The sequence below is a fragment of the Gigantopelta aegis genome, chromosome 4 (assembly GCF_016097555.1).
Source record: "Gigantopelta aegis isolate Gae_Host chromosome 4, Gae_host_genome, whole genome shotgun sequence".
Classification (NCBI taxonomy): Eukaryota; Metazoa; Mollusca; class Gastropoda; order Neomphalida; family Peltospiridae; genus Gigantopelta; species Gigantopelta aegis.
In genome coordinates, this window is record NC_054702.1 from 6,070,678 (window position 1) to 6,093,940 (window position 23,263).

General features: G+C 38.3%; 1 protein-coding gene across 1 annotated transcript; it reads left to right on the forward strand.

The window, feature by feature from the left end:
- The first annotated feature begins 4,758 nt into the window (after positions 1 to 4,758).
- On the forward strand, positions 4,759 to 23,028 carry LOC121370207 (alpha-1B adrenergic receptor-like). The gene is made up of 2 exons (XM_041495321.1): positions 4,759 to 4,861; positions 21,599 to 23,028. Exons 1-2 carry the CDS (start codon positions 4,834 to 4,836, stop codon positions 22,501 to 22,503), a joined length of 933 nt encoding a protein of 310 aa, XP_041351255.1. The 5' UTR covers positions 4,759 to 4,833; the 3' UTR covers positions 22,504 to 23,028.
- The last annotated feature ends 235 nt before the right edge of the window (positions 23,029 to 23,263 follow it).

The window sequence follows — 23,263 nt, forward strand, 5'->3', positions numbered from 1 at the left end:
TTTACAGTTTCGTTTCATTATTTTATGCTAATCTGCAATATATATATACATGTATATATATATATATATATATATATATATATATATATATATATATATATATATATATATATATATATATACACACACACACACACACACACACATCGAAAAGAGTAGCCCATGAAGTGAGGACAGCGGGTTTCTTCTCTCAATATCTGTGTGGTCCTTAACCATGTCTGACGCCATATAACCGTAAATAAAATGTGTTGAGTGCGTCGTTAAATAAAACATATCCTTCCTTCTTAATTTGAAGTTGGGCAATTTAATATGGATTTCAATGGCAGATGGCATCTGTGTAGTGAGACCCAAGTCTTTGTGTTGTTAAAAGGTCGTCTCCTCATTCTGCAGTCATTGTAGGTAGCAGTAAACAAAATAGTATCTCAGCGGGTCAAAGTTCACCCAAGTGCACCGAACTTTTTATTCCAATTGAAATACATGTCAAATTTAATGTAATTTTTATTTTTATTATTACAATGGAATAGCCATTAAAGTGTGGATGTTTTTGACAAAAATGCGGAGTTATTCCCAACATTTTAAACTACAATTTCATATTTTATTAGTATATTTTGGCTGATTTTGTTTTTCAAACCTTGAAAATTCCCACAAATCTTGCATAAAGACTATTAGCGTGTATACTGACTTAAAAAAAAAAAAAAAAAGAAGATCCCTAGCCTTCTATTATTATTTTTTTAAAACTGTTTTGTAATGCATAATGCAATGTAGCACTGTATTGTCTATTTCTAACAATAATAAAATGTATATAACTCTACAAATAGACCAGAAAGCCTGTTATAACACACATATGCTAAGCAGGAAACCAAGGGGAGGTGCTGGGTGTGTTCACACCGCTAAACAAAAAACATTTCGAAGTGCCTGAAGACTCCATGTTTACGTGTAGCTCGTGAATACATTGCATTTAATGAAATTTAATGGGAAACATGTAATATCTTGCTCGGCTTGATATTTGTGTGGAATATTACGTTAGTATACTTTTGAATACTGTAGGTGCCCTTTAAAACGTAGCACCCCTCACTAGAACAATCCTGCATCCGTTCGTTTGATTTATGATACTCGCAATTAGGATCCTGTTTTGCGATCCGACCGCATTGTCAATGTCAGCAGTTAGCAGACGATAAGTTTACGTCAGAAGTCACTTTTCACACCTTTGTTTTGGTGATGATAATGATGATGATGAAGATGGTGATGATGATGGTGATGATGATGATGATAAAGATGGTGATGATGATGGTGTTGTTGATGATGATGGTGGTGGTGATGATGATGGTGATGATGATGATAATGAAGATGGTGGTGATGATGATGATGAAGATGGTGGTGATGATGGAGATGATGGTGATGATGATGATGATGATGATGATGATGATGAGAACTATAACGAAGACAATGATGATGATGATGATGAAGATGGTGATGATGATGATGAAGATGGTGATGATGATGATGATGGTGATGATGAAGATGGTGGTGATGATGATGATGATGAGAACTATAACGACGACAATGATGATGATGATGATGGTGAAGATGGTGGTGATGATGATGATGATGTTCTATCACCAATGATGGTGCTGGTGGTTCTGATGATTATAAATGATGATGATTATAATGATAACCAATCATCTCAGTGGTGATGTTGGTGATGATGATGATGATGATGAAGAAGATGATGATCTATCACCCCAATGATGAGGGTGGTGGTAATAGTTATGATGATGATGATATACAATCACCTCAATGGTGAGGGTGGTGGTGAAGGTTGTGATGATGAAGATGATGGTGATTTATCACCCCAATGATGATGATGAAGGTGGTGGTGGTTTTGGTTCCGATGGTGATGATGGTGGCGATGGTTATGGTGATTACTCTAAAACTTCACTGATGGGAACTGTCATCTGTCACTTCGATGATGAACATGCTGATGGTATTACTGTAATGATGAGGGTGATGATGATGATTGTGATGGTAATGATGGTGCTGATGATCATGGTGGTGATAATGATGATGATGATAAACTCACTGTAAGTTGTGCCATTTCGATGATGGGTCCACGGCCTGTTACATGGGTCATACTATATATCAGTGTCTATATACAAGATTCCTTTAGAAGAGTTCATTGTTCAAAGAGGGTATAAGGCGTCATTTGTTTACAGTTTGGAATTGGCGTGACACTGCAGACTAATACATATCTGGTTTCCAATTTCATCTCTGTTAGTATTCACAGTGCAATTAACAGGAACCATTTCTTGATTACATTATTGACAAAACAACTAGTTACACGGGGCAAACCAGCGTATACACGTATTATACTTCACATTAATACACAATATTTATTGACCGAACTGACGCACACATCGGCTATGAGGGGTGGGAGTTAGCTCTGTCGGCTGAGCGCTCGCTCAGTGGGTCCATTCAACTGATTAGGTGTTTCTCATTCCAACCAGTGCAGCACAACCGGTCAAAGGTCGTGGTATGTGTGTTCCTGTCTGTGGGAAAATGTAGATAAAAGATCTCTAGCTGCATTAGGACAAATGTAGCCGGTTTCCTCTGATCACTTCGTGTCAGAATTACAAAATGCTTGAGATCCAATAGCTTATGATTAATTAATCAATGGGCTCTAGTGGCAAGCACCTCAAGCAAGCAGTTAACATCGGTCTAAACCATTCCCATGTCCTTGCCATGTTCTTGTATCCGTAACGCCGTGCCGACTCCGTACAACAGACGTGTCTGTACCTAGCTAGTCAAAATGTTTATAACTCTATGACAGATGAGTCTGTATAGTAGCCTTACACCTACCTATCGGGTCATTATACGCACTCTAGGAGGGAGTCTGTACCGGGATGTGAACCCAGTACCTATCAATCTTAAGTCCTATGACTTAGCCACTACACCACCAACAATGGTGCGAACCATTGGCGTAAACAGTATTTTATATTGGGGACCACCCACACGGAGGGAGAAGAGCTCCAACACTGACAGGCAAATACAAAAGAAGAAGTATGATTGGGAATGGGCGTGGCTCCCGTGGACCCTTAGTTCGAGACACCTCTAGCCCTTAATATGTTGTAGGGGAGGGCTAGAGAGGACTGTGTGTAATACTTCGGCAATCGTCGACGACCAAATGGTAGCCACACGTGTTCCTAAATATGATGCCACAGAGCTTTAGTGTATTATCTAGTCCAGTCATGACATTAAACTTACCTGTTGTTAACCAGTACCAACGTGCAACGTGAGCACACACTTTGCTCTACATCACCAAATGAAATCTCGCGCTCCCTTACAACATATGAATACGGGAAGGGCTATAGGTGACTCGAGATAATGGACCCCCTGGTTGCCCCAGCGGCACAACAAGAAATGAAAACGTGCGTCGCAAATGCCTTTAGTTTCCTGAGTTTGATGCAATTTTTCAGATGTTATCGACTAAAAGAGACTTTTTAACGATTGTAATTACATATCAAATATATTTTTCTGAATAAATTATTAGTGGCTGTATATTAAACGTGTTTCTGATCGTTCTAATATTTGTACTAGGTTAAATTTCATTTTATTTCCTAAATATTCTTTTTTCGTACGTACGAAATTATTTGAAGACAAAATTCAGTTTGGGCTTCTTACAAATATTTAGACGACCAGAAATACAATGAATATGCAGACACTAATATTCTAAACAAGAAAATATATTTGATTTGTAAGTTTAATCGTAGAAATATTTTATTAGTCAGAAACATCTTACAATGCAGCAAACTCAGGAATGTCCCTTTAATAGTAAATTGTGACGAATGTCAAAATTTGTACCCAATAATTAATTTTTCAATGCTTTCCATGTCACTGTTGTATTTATGGTATTTTTAACGTAAGTAATTAATGCTGTATCGTTGTTTATTCTCTTTACATTTTTTTTTTTCCATTTCAACTTATTTTCGTGCTTATATCCAATTAAAGTTAAAGCACGCTGTCCTGGACAGACACCTCAGCCATCTGGGCTGTCTGTCCAGGACAGTGAATGCTCAGAATCACAAGCTACCTGCTCGCTTGTGTATATATATGTTTTACCTAGTCAATTAGTCAGTATTAGCGAAAAACCAACACAATACACTTGTTCTAATACTGTGATAATAATGATAATCACGGTCAAATCTAGGATGACATCTGTTGTCGGTGTTATGGCAACCATTTGCGCACCGCATTAGTGGAAATTTGTGACAGTGAGTGAAATTGCTCCGCCTGCATTTGATTTACAAAAAAATTAAACCAGTGTTGGAACTACAAAGGTAACAGAATAGGAAAATTATTAATGAGTTTTCTCAGACTGTTTAATATCTGCTCTCTGGGTATCAAATTTCAAATTATAAATGCTAAATGATATGTATACGATCTAATTTGGGCACGTTAATAACCTTGTAACATGCATTTGAAATCTCTTTCTGGTTGCTTAATATTAACTGGGTGTATTAGGCCTACACCAATGAAATGACGTCTTTCTCGAGGCGTCGGTTTCACCCTAATATGTTTTATGGTTTCCGTAGCAGACGGCAAAAGCCTGCCATAATTTCATTTTCACTTGCTTTTTCTATTCTTAATAACAGCACATCTGAAAACACCCGTTGTCTTATATTTCTCAACGTGTGTCACTGAAGTACACAATACATCTTAAAACAAACGGGATTGTTATTTTATTTGTGAACATTTTGAAGCGGCGAATTAAGGAGACGAAGGCATAATTCCAGGAAAGTCGTCTGCTGATTTCAGATAATAACAAAACTATGATGTATGGCCGATTCGCCCGCCAATTCAACAGGTATGTCAGACTTTACATGCGATGTCTGGAGTATGTGTGTGTTGTGTGTGTGCGTGTGTGTGTGTGTGGCGGGGGTAGGGCATACCCTTTAGCTGAGGGTCACATCCTTCATAGTGGGGCTGGGGGGTATAAGCCATATTTATACCTTTTGTTATATAGAGTACTAGTAGGACAAAAAAAACGGTGGTGAAAAAACAAATGTAATTAAAGAAAAAACTCCTTGGCTATCAATAAGCTTAATAATTTATTTCATATTCTAAATACTTACCCTTCAAACATGGAACTTTACAAAAACAACACGTGAACTATTTCGGCAAGGGAGCTAACTGTATACAAGTACCAGTAGGAGCGTTAGGTCTCACTTCCGCGTGAGAGTGTATTCATCAAGTTTCTCATTTTCAAATTCTTTATTCGCTCAGACAATATTCATGGTACACCATGAGGTAAAATATAATACAATTATACACGGTGAGCAAGTAAAATACTGGATTAATGTTTCCAATGGGAGACATATGTATATGTATATACTGTATATAATGTAAATCCATACAATTTCACGCATTCTTTTGAAACTGTCTTATATATTAACAAAGGTTTATTAACAAATCCTTATTGTTAAACAATACTTTCATTTTTATTACGCTAGGATTTCTCCAATAGTAGCCAGTTAAATATCGTTTTCTAAGATGCTTTAGTGTATTACATTCAAGCAAAAAATGGAAGTCGTCGCCAATACAACCTAGGTTACAAATATTGAAGTCGTCGCCAATACAACCTAGGTTACAAATATTGCATAATCTTGCATATCTTGGTAGTGGTATATTTAGCCATCTTCCTATTTCAGTTGGTAGTCTGTGATTACATATAATATAATAGTCTAAAGCTAGTAAATATAATTATGTATTTCCAAGAAAGGATATTAAAATATGTCTTATATACATGTTCAGTTTTAAATAATCTATAAATAATTGCTTTTGGCGACGTTTCGAAAAAACTGTACCACTCTTGTATATGCATATCACAATAACATTGTTCAATCTTTTTAATAGCCACTTTCTATTTGTATCACTTTCAAACTGCTGTAACCAAATATTTCTAAGGCCCGCTAAATCTAAAATGTTAGAAGATTTACAATACAAATCCATCTAGATCTAAATGTATCATTTTTATACAGGCTGAACAAAAACTGGTATACAATAACTGATAACTTTTGTTCTTTACTATCAATATTCCTTTTCCAGGAACCAATAATTCTACTATATATTTTACTGGAAACCTTCCACGTTCACCATATATCATAACATTTGGGGTACTGTTTTTAAGACATAGAATCCGTTTGTAACATTTTCAAATGAACTTTTTCAGTGTTTTCTAGCTTTTTAAAAGCCCAGACGTCACAACAATATAATAAAATTGGTAATACCAGACAGTCAAACAATTTCAACTGTTTATCTACAGGCAAACTATATCGTCTTGCTTTTTTAAACATGCCACATATTGCTTTTGTCGCTTGTTCTATTAACTGCTTCTTTGTTGTCCAGAAAACAAATAGGGGTATTCTATTATTTTTTCCTTTTACAAAATATCTTTATCTTGCGCTTGGAGGTGTTTACACATAGTTCCCCTTCCTTACAGTATAAACTAAAAACAGGGAGCGCTGGCAAAAGAGAATCAACCTTTTCAGCGATAATTACAGTGTCATCAGCATAAAAGAATAAACCAATTTTATACCTCATACGGTAACGGTTATAACGTTGTTAAAACCTGTCGTTGTTAAAAACATTCTATATTAAACTATTAACTTTAATTTGTCAGTAAACGCAACTTCAATTGTACTGTATACTTTATGTATTATAAATACTAGGATAATTATTCTCAATTTATTTTACGTACACATATGCATTGCAAATACTTGTCTTAGCGAGCAAAGTGACAGATATCAACACACTGTAATATATATTGGTGTTCTTCTTCACTAAAGGAAAACTGGCCATTTTCACATTTCATGTTGCTGCAAATGTGCATGACAGACTACGTGAAACAATTGGCTGTTTTCCACGTATTACTTTATACTTTAAGTCTCCCACCTTTTCAAAATACAGTCCCTTCAGCACCACACTCCCGCCCTATATGTAGCATTCCACGCGTCAGTTTCAGTGCGTACTAAAGTTGTTTTAGCGCTACATTTAAACATGTAGTATTCTTCTGGTTCAGTTTCAGATAAAACTCGTGCATTACAGTACATTCATAGCTTATAGACTTAAGATATTCTGTCAACTTGGTCTGAGCTGAGGGTAGTTCAAAATTAATTCCTTGACCTTAAAACCCAGACATAGGCGACAGTTTTGTCATAGGTGATTGCAAACTTGTGTCAGATATATTGTCAGTTCTGTATTTTGGCAGCCATTGTGGACGCCATTTTGAATATTTCAAAATGCTAAAATGTGTCAAGTCTGTACTCACCGGGTCCTCAATCAGCACATTCGACAGATGCAAAAACCACAAAAAACAATTGTTGATATCGAACTGCAAGGTTCAGTGACATCGGCTGACTAACATTTTTCTTTGGACGACCATTTTGGGGGTCATCTTGGATTCAAATGATTGTTCTATGTCATAGTTAGCAAGAGGTTATTATAACTGAAATGCATTACCACTAAAATCCAATCATGCTTTGGCTTAAGTGAGAAATAGCAATTTATATGTGTTGGCAACCAATGCGCCATAGTTTTAATTTGACCTTGACCTTGACTCAACCTTGACCTTTAACAGTGGGCAGACCCATCTCAGATATTATTTATGATCTTAAAGTACAATCGTGCCCTGGTTAGTGCTTTAAACGTGCTTTTATTGGCATTGTCTAAATTTGACTTTTGACCTTGACCTGACCTTGACCGTGACCTCTAAAATCGCGTATCCCCTTCTCAAAACAATTATATGGTCACAAGGTACAACTGTGCCAAATTTGGTGTTTTGGGCCAACATGTCACAATATCGCCCAAATTTGGACTTACGCCACCACACTATATATTCGTTTTGTGACATTTCTCTGGACATAGGTAATTTGCTATATTATTTTAAAATCTATTTATATATGAGCATGTTATACTTTTTCAGAATTTTAAGAAAAATAATATGTAGAATAAAGAGATAGATATGACAAATCAAACATTAAATATTTGTCCTTAAGATATGCATATCTACGGTAAACTGCATACTTTTCGATTTTGTGACATTTCATTGGACACAAGCATATGCAATTTTTTCGAAACATAACAATGTTAAAGCAGTTTAATTTTTCATACAATTATTTTGCACAAACAATATGTCAAATATGACTTTATTTTGGAAGAACAAATACATGTACATTGTCTGAAGTACTATATCCTTGGCAGGATTGGGCATGGGTTTTTGTTCCTTCACTATCTATACCAAGTGTTGCAATATGTAATAACACTATGTTAGACAGTTTAAAATGCATAAACGCAACGTTAAACAAAGTAATGTTTTTATTCCATCTTTAGTAATTCAATCGATAGTGACTGTATGACGTTGCCATGGCGTTAGTCTAAGACCGGCCTCGGTGGCGTCGTGGCAGGCCATCGGTCTACAGGCTGGTAGGTACTGGGTTCGGATCCCAGTCGAGGCATGGGATTTTTAATCCAGATACCGACTCCAAACCCTGAGTGAGTGCTCCGCAAGGCTCAATGGGTAGGTGTAAACCACTTGCACCGACCAGTGATCCATAACTGGTTCAACAAAGGCCATGGTTTGTGCTATCCTGCCTGTGGGAAGTGCAAATAAAAGATCCCTTGCTGCTGATCGGAAGAGTAGCCCATGTTGTGGCGACAGCGGGTTTCCTCTCAAAATCTGTGTGGTCCTTAACCATATGTCTGACGCCATATAACCGTAAATAAAATGTGTTCAGTGCGTTGTTAAAAAAAACACTTCTTTCCTTCTTTCTTAGTCTAAGACTAATTTTAAAATAACGAGTGATACACCTGCGACGCTCGTATAGTCTTTCTATCTCTTAAAAGCGCTCAGTCACGGATGGTTGACCTAATTAATGACCTAACAAAGTATTATCTGAAAATATATACATTTGATTTGTCGCTAAAAATTCTTTATTTAACCATCTACATACTACCATAACCCACTTATTACTAATATTTTGTCAAAAAAAAAAAAAAAAAAAATTCAATTATGTCGACGGTCCATAATTCAGGAAAAAATAACGGCTATTTGGAGCGAAGATATGTGACGTATTATTTTCGTAGTCACGTGATGGGCAACCTCCGAATAACTGCAGTGTCAAAACGATTTGCCAAGCTAGTGTAACGAGGACGCTTGACCGTCCTCTGCGACGTAGGGTAAATCGAAAGAAAAACAATGAAAATAAGTTATTACAAAATTATATAAACATATACTGAATGATAATAAGCTTATACATTAATTTATTTTAGTAACAGAAGCATTTTAAACGGCGACAATCCTGACTAGTTAGAGCTTTGAATGTACAAGCAAATTTATCGTTTGTTGTACGCGGAACATTATAAACACCGCATTTCACTTTGTCAAATTTATTATTATGCAAAATATGCCATAACTCCATGGGTAATTACAGCTGGCTTGAGATAGGAATTATTACATTTAAAAAAAATACGAAGTGGCTATATATCCGACGGCCGTGTATATGGCCTCCGTTAACGAGGACTGACAATAAACACAGCAAAAATGTGTATAGGCGGTAAATAAGTATTTGATTGATCCATATTACCGAACCACTTGGAACGGGAGGAATACATACTAAGTACAAACAGTGCGTGGTCTGAACAGGCGTGTGGGGGTTGAATATGAATCTAGCGGACCCTTGTGTGTACGTTTTCCATAGACACCTACCCAGTGTTTCTGTCGGAAAGACATTTTTTTAGTATGGCGCTATGAAATTAAATATTTACAATGTGTTTACTGAATGCAACAGCAGTCGATAGGGTGTATGGGGAGCCTCCCCCAGAAATAAAATGAGTTAAGTGTAGGGTTAGGGTTAGGGTTATGAAAATCATACAATAATAACAAAGAGTCATTAATTTTGTCAAAAGGTTAACTTAAAAAAAAAAATCTGCAGTAAAATTTAGGTATGGCGCCATACCCATTTTACCCTCTGGCAGAAACCCTGCTACTATATATGAATAGCGTAATATTACTCCTGCAGTACTATAATAATAATAATAATAATAATATAATATGAATGAATGAATACATATAAGTAAATAAAATTATCAGCTGCTGAGAGATTATCTGAAAAAGAAAATAAAAACACACTAACTACGGACAGTACACAAACTAACAGTGGGGGCTTGTAACTGGAATCAGCCGGAAGGAAACGTGTTATCTGTTTTCGAACCGTCAATGTGCCATTATTGTTACAGATAAGCATAATTAATAACTATGATTCGGTAACAGTACTAACAGTTTAGCTAGTTTCGCAGATCGGTACGGTTAGTGACTTGAATATGGCGGCATTCTCACAAGTATTATTATTATTTTAAATTATGTATTAGCCACGAACTGTATTACATATAGCAGGCCGTTTAATCGTTAACAACTGGAAGCAAATGGCTAATGCGTCACCAACTACACTCGAAGTGGTGACCAATCACTATCCGTATAGTAACGGTATAGTTGAGAAACCTCTCTATAATATTTAAAAATACCTGCAGATAATATATATTCGGGAGGGGGCACAAGCCATATTTTTACGTTCGGAATTTGATAACTGTAAATTAGATGTACATTAATGAGGTGAATGATGTAAATTGTTATTGACACGACATTGTAATCAACGTACTGGTAAACAAATAGACAGGGCTTCATTTTATAGTAGCGAAGGACATTATGTTGTGTATTAAGCAAACATTACTGTACCACAATGGGTTTTTTTGTCGGTGCAGGCACATACCCATCTCTTTACACAAGCCATTTTTTTTTATGATAAATTTTTCGGGGAACATGTCTCGACCCCACACCGTAAACTCCGCTCGCCTCCGTGTAGATATCGTCTGCAGTGGTAGGCTACTGTGCACGGAGCTCCGTTAAAACCCCCCAAAAGAACAACAACAAAAACAACCCAATAACAAACAACAACAAAAAACAACCCAATAACAAACAACAAATAAAACAACAAAATAACCCTCGCTCCCCCTACTCCCCCCGCAAAATAAATAAAAATAAAATAAATAATAATAATAATCGCTTGCTCAATCCCCTGCTTAAGCAAATTTTGTTTTCTGGGGTTTTTTTCCCCGATAATTGTCCGGGAGAGCGTGCCACCCACTGTAAACGTTGCTCACCTCAGTCTAGACCGGCCTTGCTAAAATTCCCGCACACGCGCCCGCATAAATAAATAAATAAAACAAATAATAATAATAATAATAATAATACTAATAATAATATTAAATAATAATAATAATAATAAACAAAAATCGTGAGTTTATGTTCCAAGTATATAGTTTAAATTATTTTAAAGTCTCTATACACGGCGGTTGTGCACTGTATATAAAATTCAAAGGTACTTCACACGGCTGTTCATTAGCTGTCATGGGATTCCCTCAGTCGTGATTAATTTAAAATCTTTTGGGTGATACAATAGCGAGGTTTGGAATTCCAAATTAATGTAATTGTCATTTATAATCCATATTTTAAAAAATAATGCCCACTACATATGTGACTGAGTGCCTTTAAGCAATCATTTTTGTTCTGTAATATAATATTCATCGTGCAAAAAAATAATTAGACGAATGGTAAATTTGAAACGTATTCTTTTGCAACGCATGTTGCAAGACGACAACCTGATCCTTGGTAATTGTATTGTTTGACGTTACGCCATCATGGAATATGTCTCTGGAAAATTAATTTGTTGGCGTGATACTGTGGAGTTTGCTGGGATGTGGGATACTGTATAAATTACATGCTACTAAGGTTTCTTTCCAAGTAATGACACGGTATTAAGGTTTCGAATTTCATAAAAAAAAAAAAAATACTGTATGCCACCTCAACTTATAAAGAAATAGTAATTTAATAAACGAATGCACTACATATACTAAAAGGCAAGTTATTGTGACACACAAAAAACAAAGATAATTGATAGTAAGTTTTTACTGCCGTGTATGAAACGTAATAACACGGAAAGAGGTATGGGCACGAGCAATAATCCATGAAAAGGGCGCACCTGCCATATGCAAATGAGCCACATCACTAGAGCGGGTCCAGAGCGAAGTTCACAGTCAGTAGCGAGTGTGTCCACCTTGAGGACTGATACAGGCCTGGCACCGTCGTCAATTTGAGGCCACTAAATGCTGGAGAAAGTTCCTGGGAATGCCATTCCAGATCTGAGGAACGATCAGCCATGTGTCTTGGCGAGGGATTGTCACGGGTGGTCGGCCGCTACGGGGACGGTCCCTGACCTGGTTGTTTTGTTGATATCGTTGCCATATGGTGTTTCTGTAGACGTTGAATTGCCGTGCGATGTCACGCTGTGAGGTCCCAGATTCAAACATCCCTATGACTCGCCATCTCTCATTTTCACTGAGGCGTGGCATGACGAAATTGCATAAAATAGTTCACTAATGGTGTTTTTCTGACTGCTGGACTTCTGAAGGCTGCACAAAGTGGCAATGATTTGCGATTGAATGTTTGGCCTTTTATGGTGAACACTGGACATGATTTCTCCCGAATATTCCATGTTTCTTGCACAAAGCATACAGTCGCTGCAACAACTGCTTGGTTGTATTTCTTCGAGCTGTTTCATGCACATTTTCTCTGGTTTACATTCATAAATCCATTCACAAATTTATTACTCCAAACAATCCATGTCACAATAACTTTTGCCTTTTAGTATATACAATTTTATCGTAGACCAATATAATGAAAATAACTGGCTTTATTAAAATACATTTTCAGTAAAACATTAAAATAAAACATCTAAAATATACTTTATTGTACATGCATTTTTTTTAAAAATTAGTAACATTAATTAGTTTATTATGTATATTTATATAGTTTATATATTGTACACATTGATTTATTAATTATCGGTTATTGGATGTCAAACATTTCGTAATTTTGACATATACCCTTATAGAGGAAACCCGCTACATTTTTTCATCAGTATCAGGGGATCGTTTACATGCCACCATCCCACAGACATGATAGCACATTCCACGGCCTTTTATATACCAGTCGTAGTGCACTGGTTGGAACGAGGGATAGCCCATTGACCCACCGACGGGGATCGATCCAATACCGACAGTGCATCAAGCGATCTCTTCACCACTGGACTACATCCTGCCCCAATAATTTGCCAAATACAAAAATCAATATACGCGTATTTTTTATAGTAGGTATTAGTCAAACTTGTGGCTTACTGTCGTAGTAAGTCACAGTGAAATCAATAAACGCGTATTTTTTATAGTAGGTATTAGTCAAACTTGTGGCTTACTGTCGTAGTAAGTCACAGTAAAATCAATACACGCGTATTTTTTATAGTAGGTATCAGTCAAACTTGTGGCTTACTGTCGTAGTAAGTCACAGTGAAATCAATACACGCGTATTTTTTATAGTAGGTATCAGTCAAACTTGTGGCTTACTGTCGTAGTAAATCACAGTGAAATCAATACACGCGTATTTTGTATAGTAGGTATCAGTCAAACTTGTGGCTTACTGTCGTAGTAAATCACAGTGAAATCAATACACGCGTATTTTGTATAGTAGGTATCAGTCAAACTTGTGGCTTACTGTCGTAGTAAATCACAGTGAAATTTACAGTTGGTATGCGTCATTTGTAAGCTACTAACGTAGATGTAACTGGCAGTTAGATGATGATTTGATGATTTTCTAAGACAGATACGAACTCTTGTACAAATGGATATAATATACACATACGCTTTATGAAACTCAGTGTTAGAAGAAAAACATTCTTGGCCATACGACCTTCATACGAAAATATGCATTCGAAGAAAAACATTCTTGGCCATACGACCTTCACACGAAAATATGCATTCGGCAGTTATCGCTTAGCAAAATAAACTGCCAAAATTACTTTGTGGATGTCCGACACCAGTGAATAACACTCAAAACGTCCCGAATAGTTGGTAACCAATGTATTATTGAACTAATTCGCGCTTCTTCGCAACGAAGATTTTAATCGCTGATTTAGCATTTACGACTACCGTAAGGTTGCTTTGTCGAACATTTGGCCTCAGACCACAATTAATTTCGCTATATGTTTCTATATAGCCTTAGTGGCTATAACATTTTTATTAATATCAGCAGGCCCGTGAAGTTTTGTATGTACCTTTGCCTGCATGGGGGACACATACCCTGAAAAGGACAATCCCTGTTGTCCAGCTCTTTCTCCCAGCATATTGGTTTAAACAGACACGCCCTCTAAACCAGGCCGGAGTACACCCATTTTACACAAAAAGCACTACTTTTGCATGGGCCGGAATTACCACAAACAAATCTTCAATGTACAAACTACATGCTATCCCCTGTCACTTCAGTCAAACAGTTGCCACTTCATAGCTGTCTGTCATGAAATAATCACAATCAAACAGCAGATCACTTGCGCGGTCAAATTTCCGGATTTTGGACAACCAAATGGGAAGATAACTGTAATCTGAGGCCATTTAACCTTGGCTAAAGTTCTTTTTGTGGAACGAGGGAGCGGGACGTAGCTCAGTGGTACACCGTTCGCCTGACGCGCGATCGATCTAGGATTGATTCCCGTCGGTGGACCCATTGGGCCATTTCTCATTCCAGCTAGTGCTCCACAACTGGTTAACAAAGGCCGTAGTATGTACTATCCTGTCTGTGGGATGGTGCATATAAAAGATCCCTTGCTGCTGATCGAAAAGAGTAGCCCATGAAGTGAGGTAGCGACAGCGGGTTTCCTCTCTCAATATCTCTATAGTCCTTAACCATATGTCCGACGCCATATAACCGTAAATAAAATATGTTGAGTTCGTCGTTAAATAAAACATTTCTTTTCTTCCTTTTTGTGGAACGGGGCCTTCAGAACTACAACCAAATGCCACGTTCTTAGATGGGTGGAGTACTATGTCACCCACAAATGCGATCGCTGGATCTATCGCCCATACAGCAAATGGGACGAGGTAGATCGACGTCATCCAAGATGGACAATGCATCCGAGAACGCTCCAAGAATTGCGACAAACACTTCCTCGGATATGGAATACCAATTCACAAATCTGCATGCAACGTGTGAACAGCTCCATGCAATGCAGGTGCATTGCTTGCAACCACATACATGCAGGCCCGTACGCAGGGGTGGGGGTGGAGTGCGAGGGGTACGTACGAATCCCCCCCCCCCCCATAGTCTGCCCGTGGATGTGTAAAACAACCTTCTATTACCAGACCATGGATTTGTCACGCGTGTAGTTCGGAACTTCCAGATCAGTCTGTGCATACAAAACATTGATTAGTGATCAACACTGTTATGTACACTTGAGGCATAATTGTCATTCGATGACTGAATGGCGAACAACATAGGGCCTGGTCAGACTGCAGCAGACATGGGGTAGGGTAATAACCTTTCTTCTACAATTTCTGTATACAATTTGACATATTTTGAGGCAAAGAAACATTTCAAATTTACTTCCCAGAATGCAGAAAAATGCATCTCCTTCATTCTAGATTTAAAAACATTTCGGAGAGGGGTATGCCCCCGGACCCCCCTAGCGACTCCGGCCCGTCGATTACGCACTCCCTCCCCCCCCCCCCCCCCCCCCCCACCCCCATATAAATGTTTGCGTACCGGCCTGTACATGGCGCCCATACGTGCTACAGAAGTGTCAAACAACATTTTCGGAATGCGCACTTTTATTTGGCTATACCGACCTCGGTGGCGTCGTGGTTAAGCCATCGGACATAAGGCTAGTAGGTACAGGGTTCGCATCCCGGTACCGGCTCCTACCCAGTGCGAGTTTTAACGACTCAATGGGTAGCTGTAAGACCACTACACTTTCTTCTCTGTCACTAACCAGTAACAATTAACAACTAACCCAATGTCCTGGACAGACAGCCCAGATAGCTGAGGTGTGTGTCCATGATAGCGTGCTTGAACCTTAATTGGTTATATGCACGAAAATAAGTTGAAATGAAAAATATTTGGCTATTTTCCGTAATTTTCTCCGAGTTTTCTCACGTGTTTCAGTATAACGCCATGGCAGATATCTCACGTATTATAAACAACTGTTCTTTATTTGATTAAACAGTATTTACTTCTGTATAAACGATTTTCGTAAGTCGCAGAAACGTTATAAGCATCACATGATACCATGGAATGAATGAATGAATGAATGAATGAATGATGAATGTTTAACGACACCACAGGATGAAAATTACATCGAATTTTGGCACGATATCACGGGACAAAGTGTCTGGCTGTCACACTACTTACTCTCTAGACCGTTGTCTTCACGAATTACGTTATTGTACACAAACTAATATTAAAATACATTAATTAAATATTAAAATAAACGGACTATACAAACATTTACTCCCCGATGCACTACCATTTCTGATCGCCTAACTGAGTCGACTGACAACGGAATACCACGAACATGAAATGTTTCAAATCGTGGCTTCCTGACACTGGTGTAGCCGAGAGGATGGGGGAAGCAACCCATACACGGTGTGGGTACCCCCCCCCCCCCCTCCCATATGCGTGTCTCCCAATATAAAATCCTGGCTTCGCTAATGGTTTTTTTTATTCATTACCACAAACTAAGTTATCGATATGTTGAACCATAGCTCCTTGCCTTTCTTTGGTTTGCGCAAAAAGTCTATTATGTCTAAGGTATCTCACCATTGCTTTTGCATCGGCGAGCATAAAAACATTAACAGGGCCGTAGATAGGATTTTTGTTGTTGGGGTGGGGGGTGGGGGCAACTGAGTAGTTAATAGTCTAAAACTCCTTTAAAGGTTAAGAAGAGAATTTTCTTTAAATTTCTATAATGTTTTCCGGATTTCCCCCCCCCCCCACCCCCCGCCCGCTAGCTACGGCCCTGATTAACATATGTAGCAATTAAAGCGGGAAACCAATGTTTGCTTCTCTTCCTTAGGCATAAAAGAAGAGTAGCCCCTGGGATGTCATTCTATTATTAAAACAATGTTGCACATCTAGAATTTGAAATATTAACACGAAAAGGGATGCATCTCTGTTTACACACTACATGATGTGGCATTCAGTTCTAGATGCAGGAATCAACCCTGCTTTACATCTTTCAACATTGCACACTAGTAATCTAACGGTCATATCAGTTCCGAGACTAACAAAGTGTAATAAAGAATAGGGGAGCTTTATTCCACTCACTGGCCGAAATAGTAGTATGATTGGCTGAAATACTGGAATAATTTGCTGAAATACTGGTATGATTGACAACCAAAATATGTTGCGGGCAACCATTCTTTGTCTCAAACAGTTGCCCCGACGGGCAACCAAGAAAATCATAAAACAAGTAAAATGAAAAACAAAACTTCCCAACACTCGGACAGTCACGGGCAATTCAAAAGTATCGAAACTGGTAACTTGACTGACGGGCAATATAAATATCCACCCTAACGCTGCCATCCACTCAGCGTCCACCGTGCATGATTTTGACGAGTTCAATGCAGACAGATACCTTTCAGAATGGTGGCTATTAGCAAAGGGCACAAGACATGTGAAAGGCCACAAACTACACCAACAAGCATCCAGTTCTGAGCTAAAAATTCGGCTAAGCCATTTTCTATCTTCCGATGTGAACAATCGGACACCTAACATATAATAATAATACCAAATATTAACAGGGATCACGCGACTGGTAACGAGAAGCGGTGTCATCAATAATTCAGCATAACAATGTTTGCTTATTTTAATAATCACAGTTATTAATTTTAACGGCAACATGTATGCAAGAAAAGTCTGAAAAATCTATAGCGTGTTATTTTAACTATGTAAAGTCTTTGAGCCAAAGTAATTAAAACGGACCGAAATTGCGTGTCAGTTTCAATACACATGCTAGTTCAGGGCCAATGACAAGTAGGCTAGGGCCGAGTACAGGTAGACCGAGCAAAACAAAAACGTCCGCTAAACTGGTTTATGCGCTTCACGTTAAGCCCAATGTCCACGTCGGGAACCAATCGCATAGTTCGCGAACGTTTGGAAAACGTTCGTTGGCTGTTCTCAGTATGCATATAGGTCACGCTTGACAGTCAGCCGAGACTTGCACGTGTCAAAAGACATTGTTGCAGACATTAAACAATACGATTACACGCAAGTAAATCTTGATGTAAATTTGTGAGAAAAACCCCCACCAAAAATAGTCGTTCGCATTAAAGCCGCACACCCTAGTTCCATCCAGCGAAAATAAATTATAATTTGGTTAATCTACAAACCTGTAACACACTTAGACCACGTTTTTATCAAATGGAGTGAAAAAGAAGGTTTTATATCGATAAATACCATGGGAATCCCCATGTCCCAATTGCTTGAAATAATTTTGAAAGTTAGTATTCTGATGTCACCGGTAGATGTCGCTCGAAGCACAACAATGCCTACGTCACGACAAATTTCACAGACTTGGGGTGCGTTCGTTTCACCTCTCCTGGACATGTTCCAACTGTTCTGTCCTGGTTGTATCCCCTCTCCAGATATCGTAAGACTTAGAAAAATTATTGGTTTTAAGGGTTTGTAACGTTTGTATTGAGACACTTACTTGTCTGAACTTTATTGTTACTGAAAATGTTCACGAACTGTGAAGAAAAATCTCACAAATGAACAACAACAAATCGGATGTTGATTGCGCGAACCGTGCACGAGAAAACAAACCGAACCAAAATGATAACGGTCACGTGATATACCAACGTCTGTGACATTGAAATGAAAATATCCCCTCTAAAAATAGATTGGACCTCGCTTGTTTAACGGTTTTTTCTCGACAGAACGTCTTGTGAAAAAATGCAAAAAATGCATTTCGTGGTTTTACAAACATCAGGATTACCAAAAAGCACTTCAGGTGAATGGAAATGCGTATTCTAAATAATAAAATGTAAGTAAAGTGCAATTTTATTTGTGAAAAATGGGGTTTAATAGCGAAAAACAACGCCGTAATGGTTAACAAATAGCCGTAACTAGGGTGTGTCCATTTAATGAATACTTAATTGCTGTTTCGTTTGTTTATTTCCGTTGTCTTTGTTAATTTCGCACTCATGCATTTCGCGATCGCGGGAAAGGAACATGCAGTATTTATACAAATTGCGGTTAAACGTACACTGAATACAATTAGTTTACAATAATCATGATATTTGTTAGATAAAATATTATATAAATTTGTTGACTGTGAGGTGACATCTCAAAAGTTAGCTAGATTTTAAAAAGACCGTAAAATTTAAATTCATTATCTTTTTAATCAAAACCTTTTCACGTAAATGGATAGTTGTCATAACGTGAAGTCAGCATTCTTAGGCTACGTATTTTACAAGCTGAAATCAACAACAAGCATTTAACACGCGGAAATCAACAAAATAGCGCAAATTACGAAATTGTTGGGGTGTGGAATAGATGGGTTATTTTAAAATACAATTAAAAGCAGTTGAAACCAAAATAAAGATTGCTATTTTACAGAAATAATGAGCACTGTTTAAAAAACAAGAAGAGTATTGCCTCTCAGATTTTTATTAATGCCATAGGCCTTAAAATTCTGGGTGTGTTTGCAGATGGCATTGGCTTACAACTGCATATCTCCCCTCACCCACTGAAAAATCAAAGTAATATATTAACTGCTTCTACCCCTATTGCTGTCTTTGATTTTGATCGGGGATAATTTTGTTATCCTGATGTATTCCAGTTTGTACATAATTAGCTGAAAAAGATACAAGTTTCATATTCATATATAAATACTCTATACAGTACTACACAAAACAATTTTGGCTAAAATATTTTCATTATGGCAAATAAAAATCCCATTTGGCAATTGTTTTGGCAACAGGTATTTTTAATCTTGGATGAGCCCTGAGTTTATCAAGTATTATGACCGACAGCCCAAGCGAGATCGAACCACCTCTGTGGATCCATTCAGCTGATTGGGTTGTTTCTCGTTCCAACCAGTGCACAACAACCGGACAAAGGCTGTGGTATGTGCCTTCCTGTCTGTGGGAAAGTGCATATAAAAGATTCCTTGCTGCATTAGGAAAAATGTAGCAGGTTTCCTCTGATGACTGCGAGTCAGAATTATTAAATGTTTGACATCCAATAGCCGATGATTAATTAATCAGTGTGCTCCAGTGGTGTCGTTAAATAAAACAAAACAAAATTTCAGCCTAAGCGAAGATGAGCTGTAGATAAATAATGTTAAACAAGAAATAAAACTAAACTGATAAGTAATGATAATAATAAAAACATTTCAGTTTCATTTTAAAGACAGTTCAAAATTATATCCATAAAACGTTTTATGAAACATGTGGGCAACCAAGAGATGATGTCGGGCAACCAAACTTCAGCTACTGGTTGCCCACCGGGCAACTATCACAATTTCACATTTGTTCACCCCTGGATCATTGGCTGAAATAGTGGTAAGATTGGCTGAAGTAGTGGTATGATTGGCTGAAGTAGTGGTATGATTGGCTGAAGTAGTAGTGGCGGAAATATATGTTAAAAAGGTCTACGGTTAGCATATTTCCCCCGAATTTCTCTGTAATTTTTGCTCGAATTTGATATTTGCTCCATCACTACGGGAACAGTTGCCCTCCCGGAGCCCCTGTTTCATAAGCTTATGGAAATAAGTGTATGATCTTTTAAGCGAATTGTTCTGTCGATGTTTTATAATTTTAAGTGTGTGTGAGAGAGAAATAGAGAAAGAAAGAGAAACAGAGTGAGACTGAGGTTAGGAGAGAGAGAGAGAGAGAGAGAGAGAGAGAGAGAGAGAGAGAGAGAGAGAGAGAGAGAGAGAGAGAGAGAGAGAGAGAGAGAGAGTATGTATGTATGTAGCTTATGTATGTACATACATGTATGTATGCAAGGCTCACCTTGTCCATTGTCAAGTTAGCCAATTGTTACTCTGACTAAAAAATTAACCACATACTAATACTTTTCAACAAATATTGGCAGTCCCTGTGTATGTGTGTGTGTGTGTGTGTGTGTGTGTGTGCGCGCGCGCGCGCGTGTGTGTACACGTATGTAAATATGTACGCATATATCTAAACTCTTATTTCAAATAAGATAACAAGAAGAATATAATTATTATTTAATAGATTTAGTGTATTTTACATAATCACCTAAGTTTCATTTTATATGGTATATGTCAATGTTTTATGCAAATTCTGCAATTACAGCATATTTCTTAGTGCGTCCCACCTTTTGTGATCTCAAAATGACCTTTAAAAATGAAATAATTTTTTTCTGCGGTTTATTTTAGGGTAGGCTTATACAAAGGGTGATAACATACTAAAAACTACAACCATTCCAATGCTATCACATATTTTTTTAACTCTAGGGGTATATATACAATGTCAAAATCACTATGAGCCTTATTGCCCTCATATGATATCGGTGGCTCATAGCCTAAGAGAGAGTCATAGAGACAGAGAGATGCACTAATTTTATGCATGGCGAAATTAAAATTTTATTTTTATTAATATGTATTTTATTACACGTTATTTATTTTATTTTATTTTGCAGGAACACGTTGTCTTGACACGACGGAACTAATTGCTGTTGACCCCGTGGTCCTATTGGTAATAGCCGGCATGCTGAGCTTCCTTGCCTTGCTTTCTCTCATTGGCAACGTCATCACCGTCCTCGTCATCTACCGAGTGGCTGTGCTTCACAAGCCGGTGTTCGTGTTTACGGCCAACATCGCCTGTGCCGACATCCTGATGACCCTGTTGAACGTTTTCTACACGATCGCCTGCCTGGTCCTGCGACCGAGCACGTTCGTGTTTAGCCCCGTACTCTGCACGGTGCAGACACACGTGTCGTACATTACGAGCACCACGGTGGTGTGCTTCCTCGCCGTGACCGCGGTGTACCGCATGGCCCAGGTCTGCTGTCACTCGACGTTCGAGCGGATCAACAGCGTCAAGTGGATGGTCCTCATGTCCGTTCTGGCCTGGGGCGTACCCGCCATCCTGAGCGGCTTGTTCAGCGGCAAGGCCAGGTACTACCCGTTCCGCTATGGCTGCTACTTCTCGATCAACCCTCTGCTATTCATTCTGGCGGGAGTCATGTATGTTCCCATGTCCACGCTCTTCGTCGTGTCTTACGTCAAGGTGATGATTTTCGTCCGGAAGTCCCGGAGGCAAATCCAGGTCAGTGTGGATGAACAAGCAACCATTGACCGAGAACTATCGGTGTACAGACCCGTACTCGTCATCTTCTTCATTTTCATGGCCATGTTCATCATTCCGGGCATCTTCTACCAGATGGCGCTAAGTTACGGCCAACCGTACAAGCCAGCCTTGGATCTGGCGGGAAGTTTGGTGACGAGGATGCGTCCTGTATTTAACTTGATGGCTGTTATCGTGACCAGCACTAACTTTCGCAACGCCCTCTGGAACAACTTCCGGTTTCGATGTATTACATAACGGCGATCTGTGAGTGCCTTATTGTGTTCAGTCAGTCCTCGGTTCAGCCATCGGCCTTAAGGCTGGCAGGTCTAGCCCAGAGTGAGTTATCGAATGGCTAGGTGACGTCTTCTTCACTAACCCACTGCCCTGGTCACAGTCCACATAGCTCAAGCTGTGTTTTCAGGATAGCATGCCAGAAACTGAATTGGATATAAGGTCGGCAATAAACTGAAATGTTAAACAATGTGGCTTACTGGAGAAGAAACCATCTGCTATCACATAATATACTCCTTCCAGTTAGGAGCAAGAGCTATTTTATGTGCACTTTTATCTGTCTAGGGTGTGTGTGTGTGTGTGTGTGTGTGTGTGTGTGTGTGTGTGTGTGTGTGTGTGTGTGTGTGTGGGCGCGCGCTCGTACTACCTATTGTATTTGAGGCAAGCGCCCTACCAATGTGCTTCATCCCTCTCCAAACTGTGTGATGTCAAACATTTTAATTAGCTAGATCCCGCCACTGAGAAGTATTGTATGACGTTTCATATATAGAACATAATAAACGAGTTAGCAGTTATTATCAAATTTATGTCCCGAGTGAAATAATTTCCACTTGTCATGAGCTTTAGCTTTAGCTCGTAACATGTGGAAATTATTTCACTCGGGACATACGTTTGATAATAACTGGTAACTCGTTTATTATCCTCTATATATGAAAGGTCATACAATACTTCCCAGTGGGGATCTAGCTAATTAAAATGTATATAACTGAGATGACTGGAAATT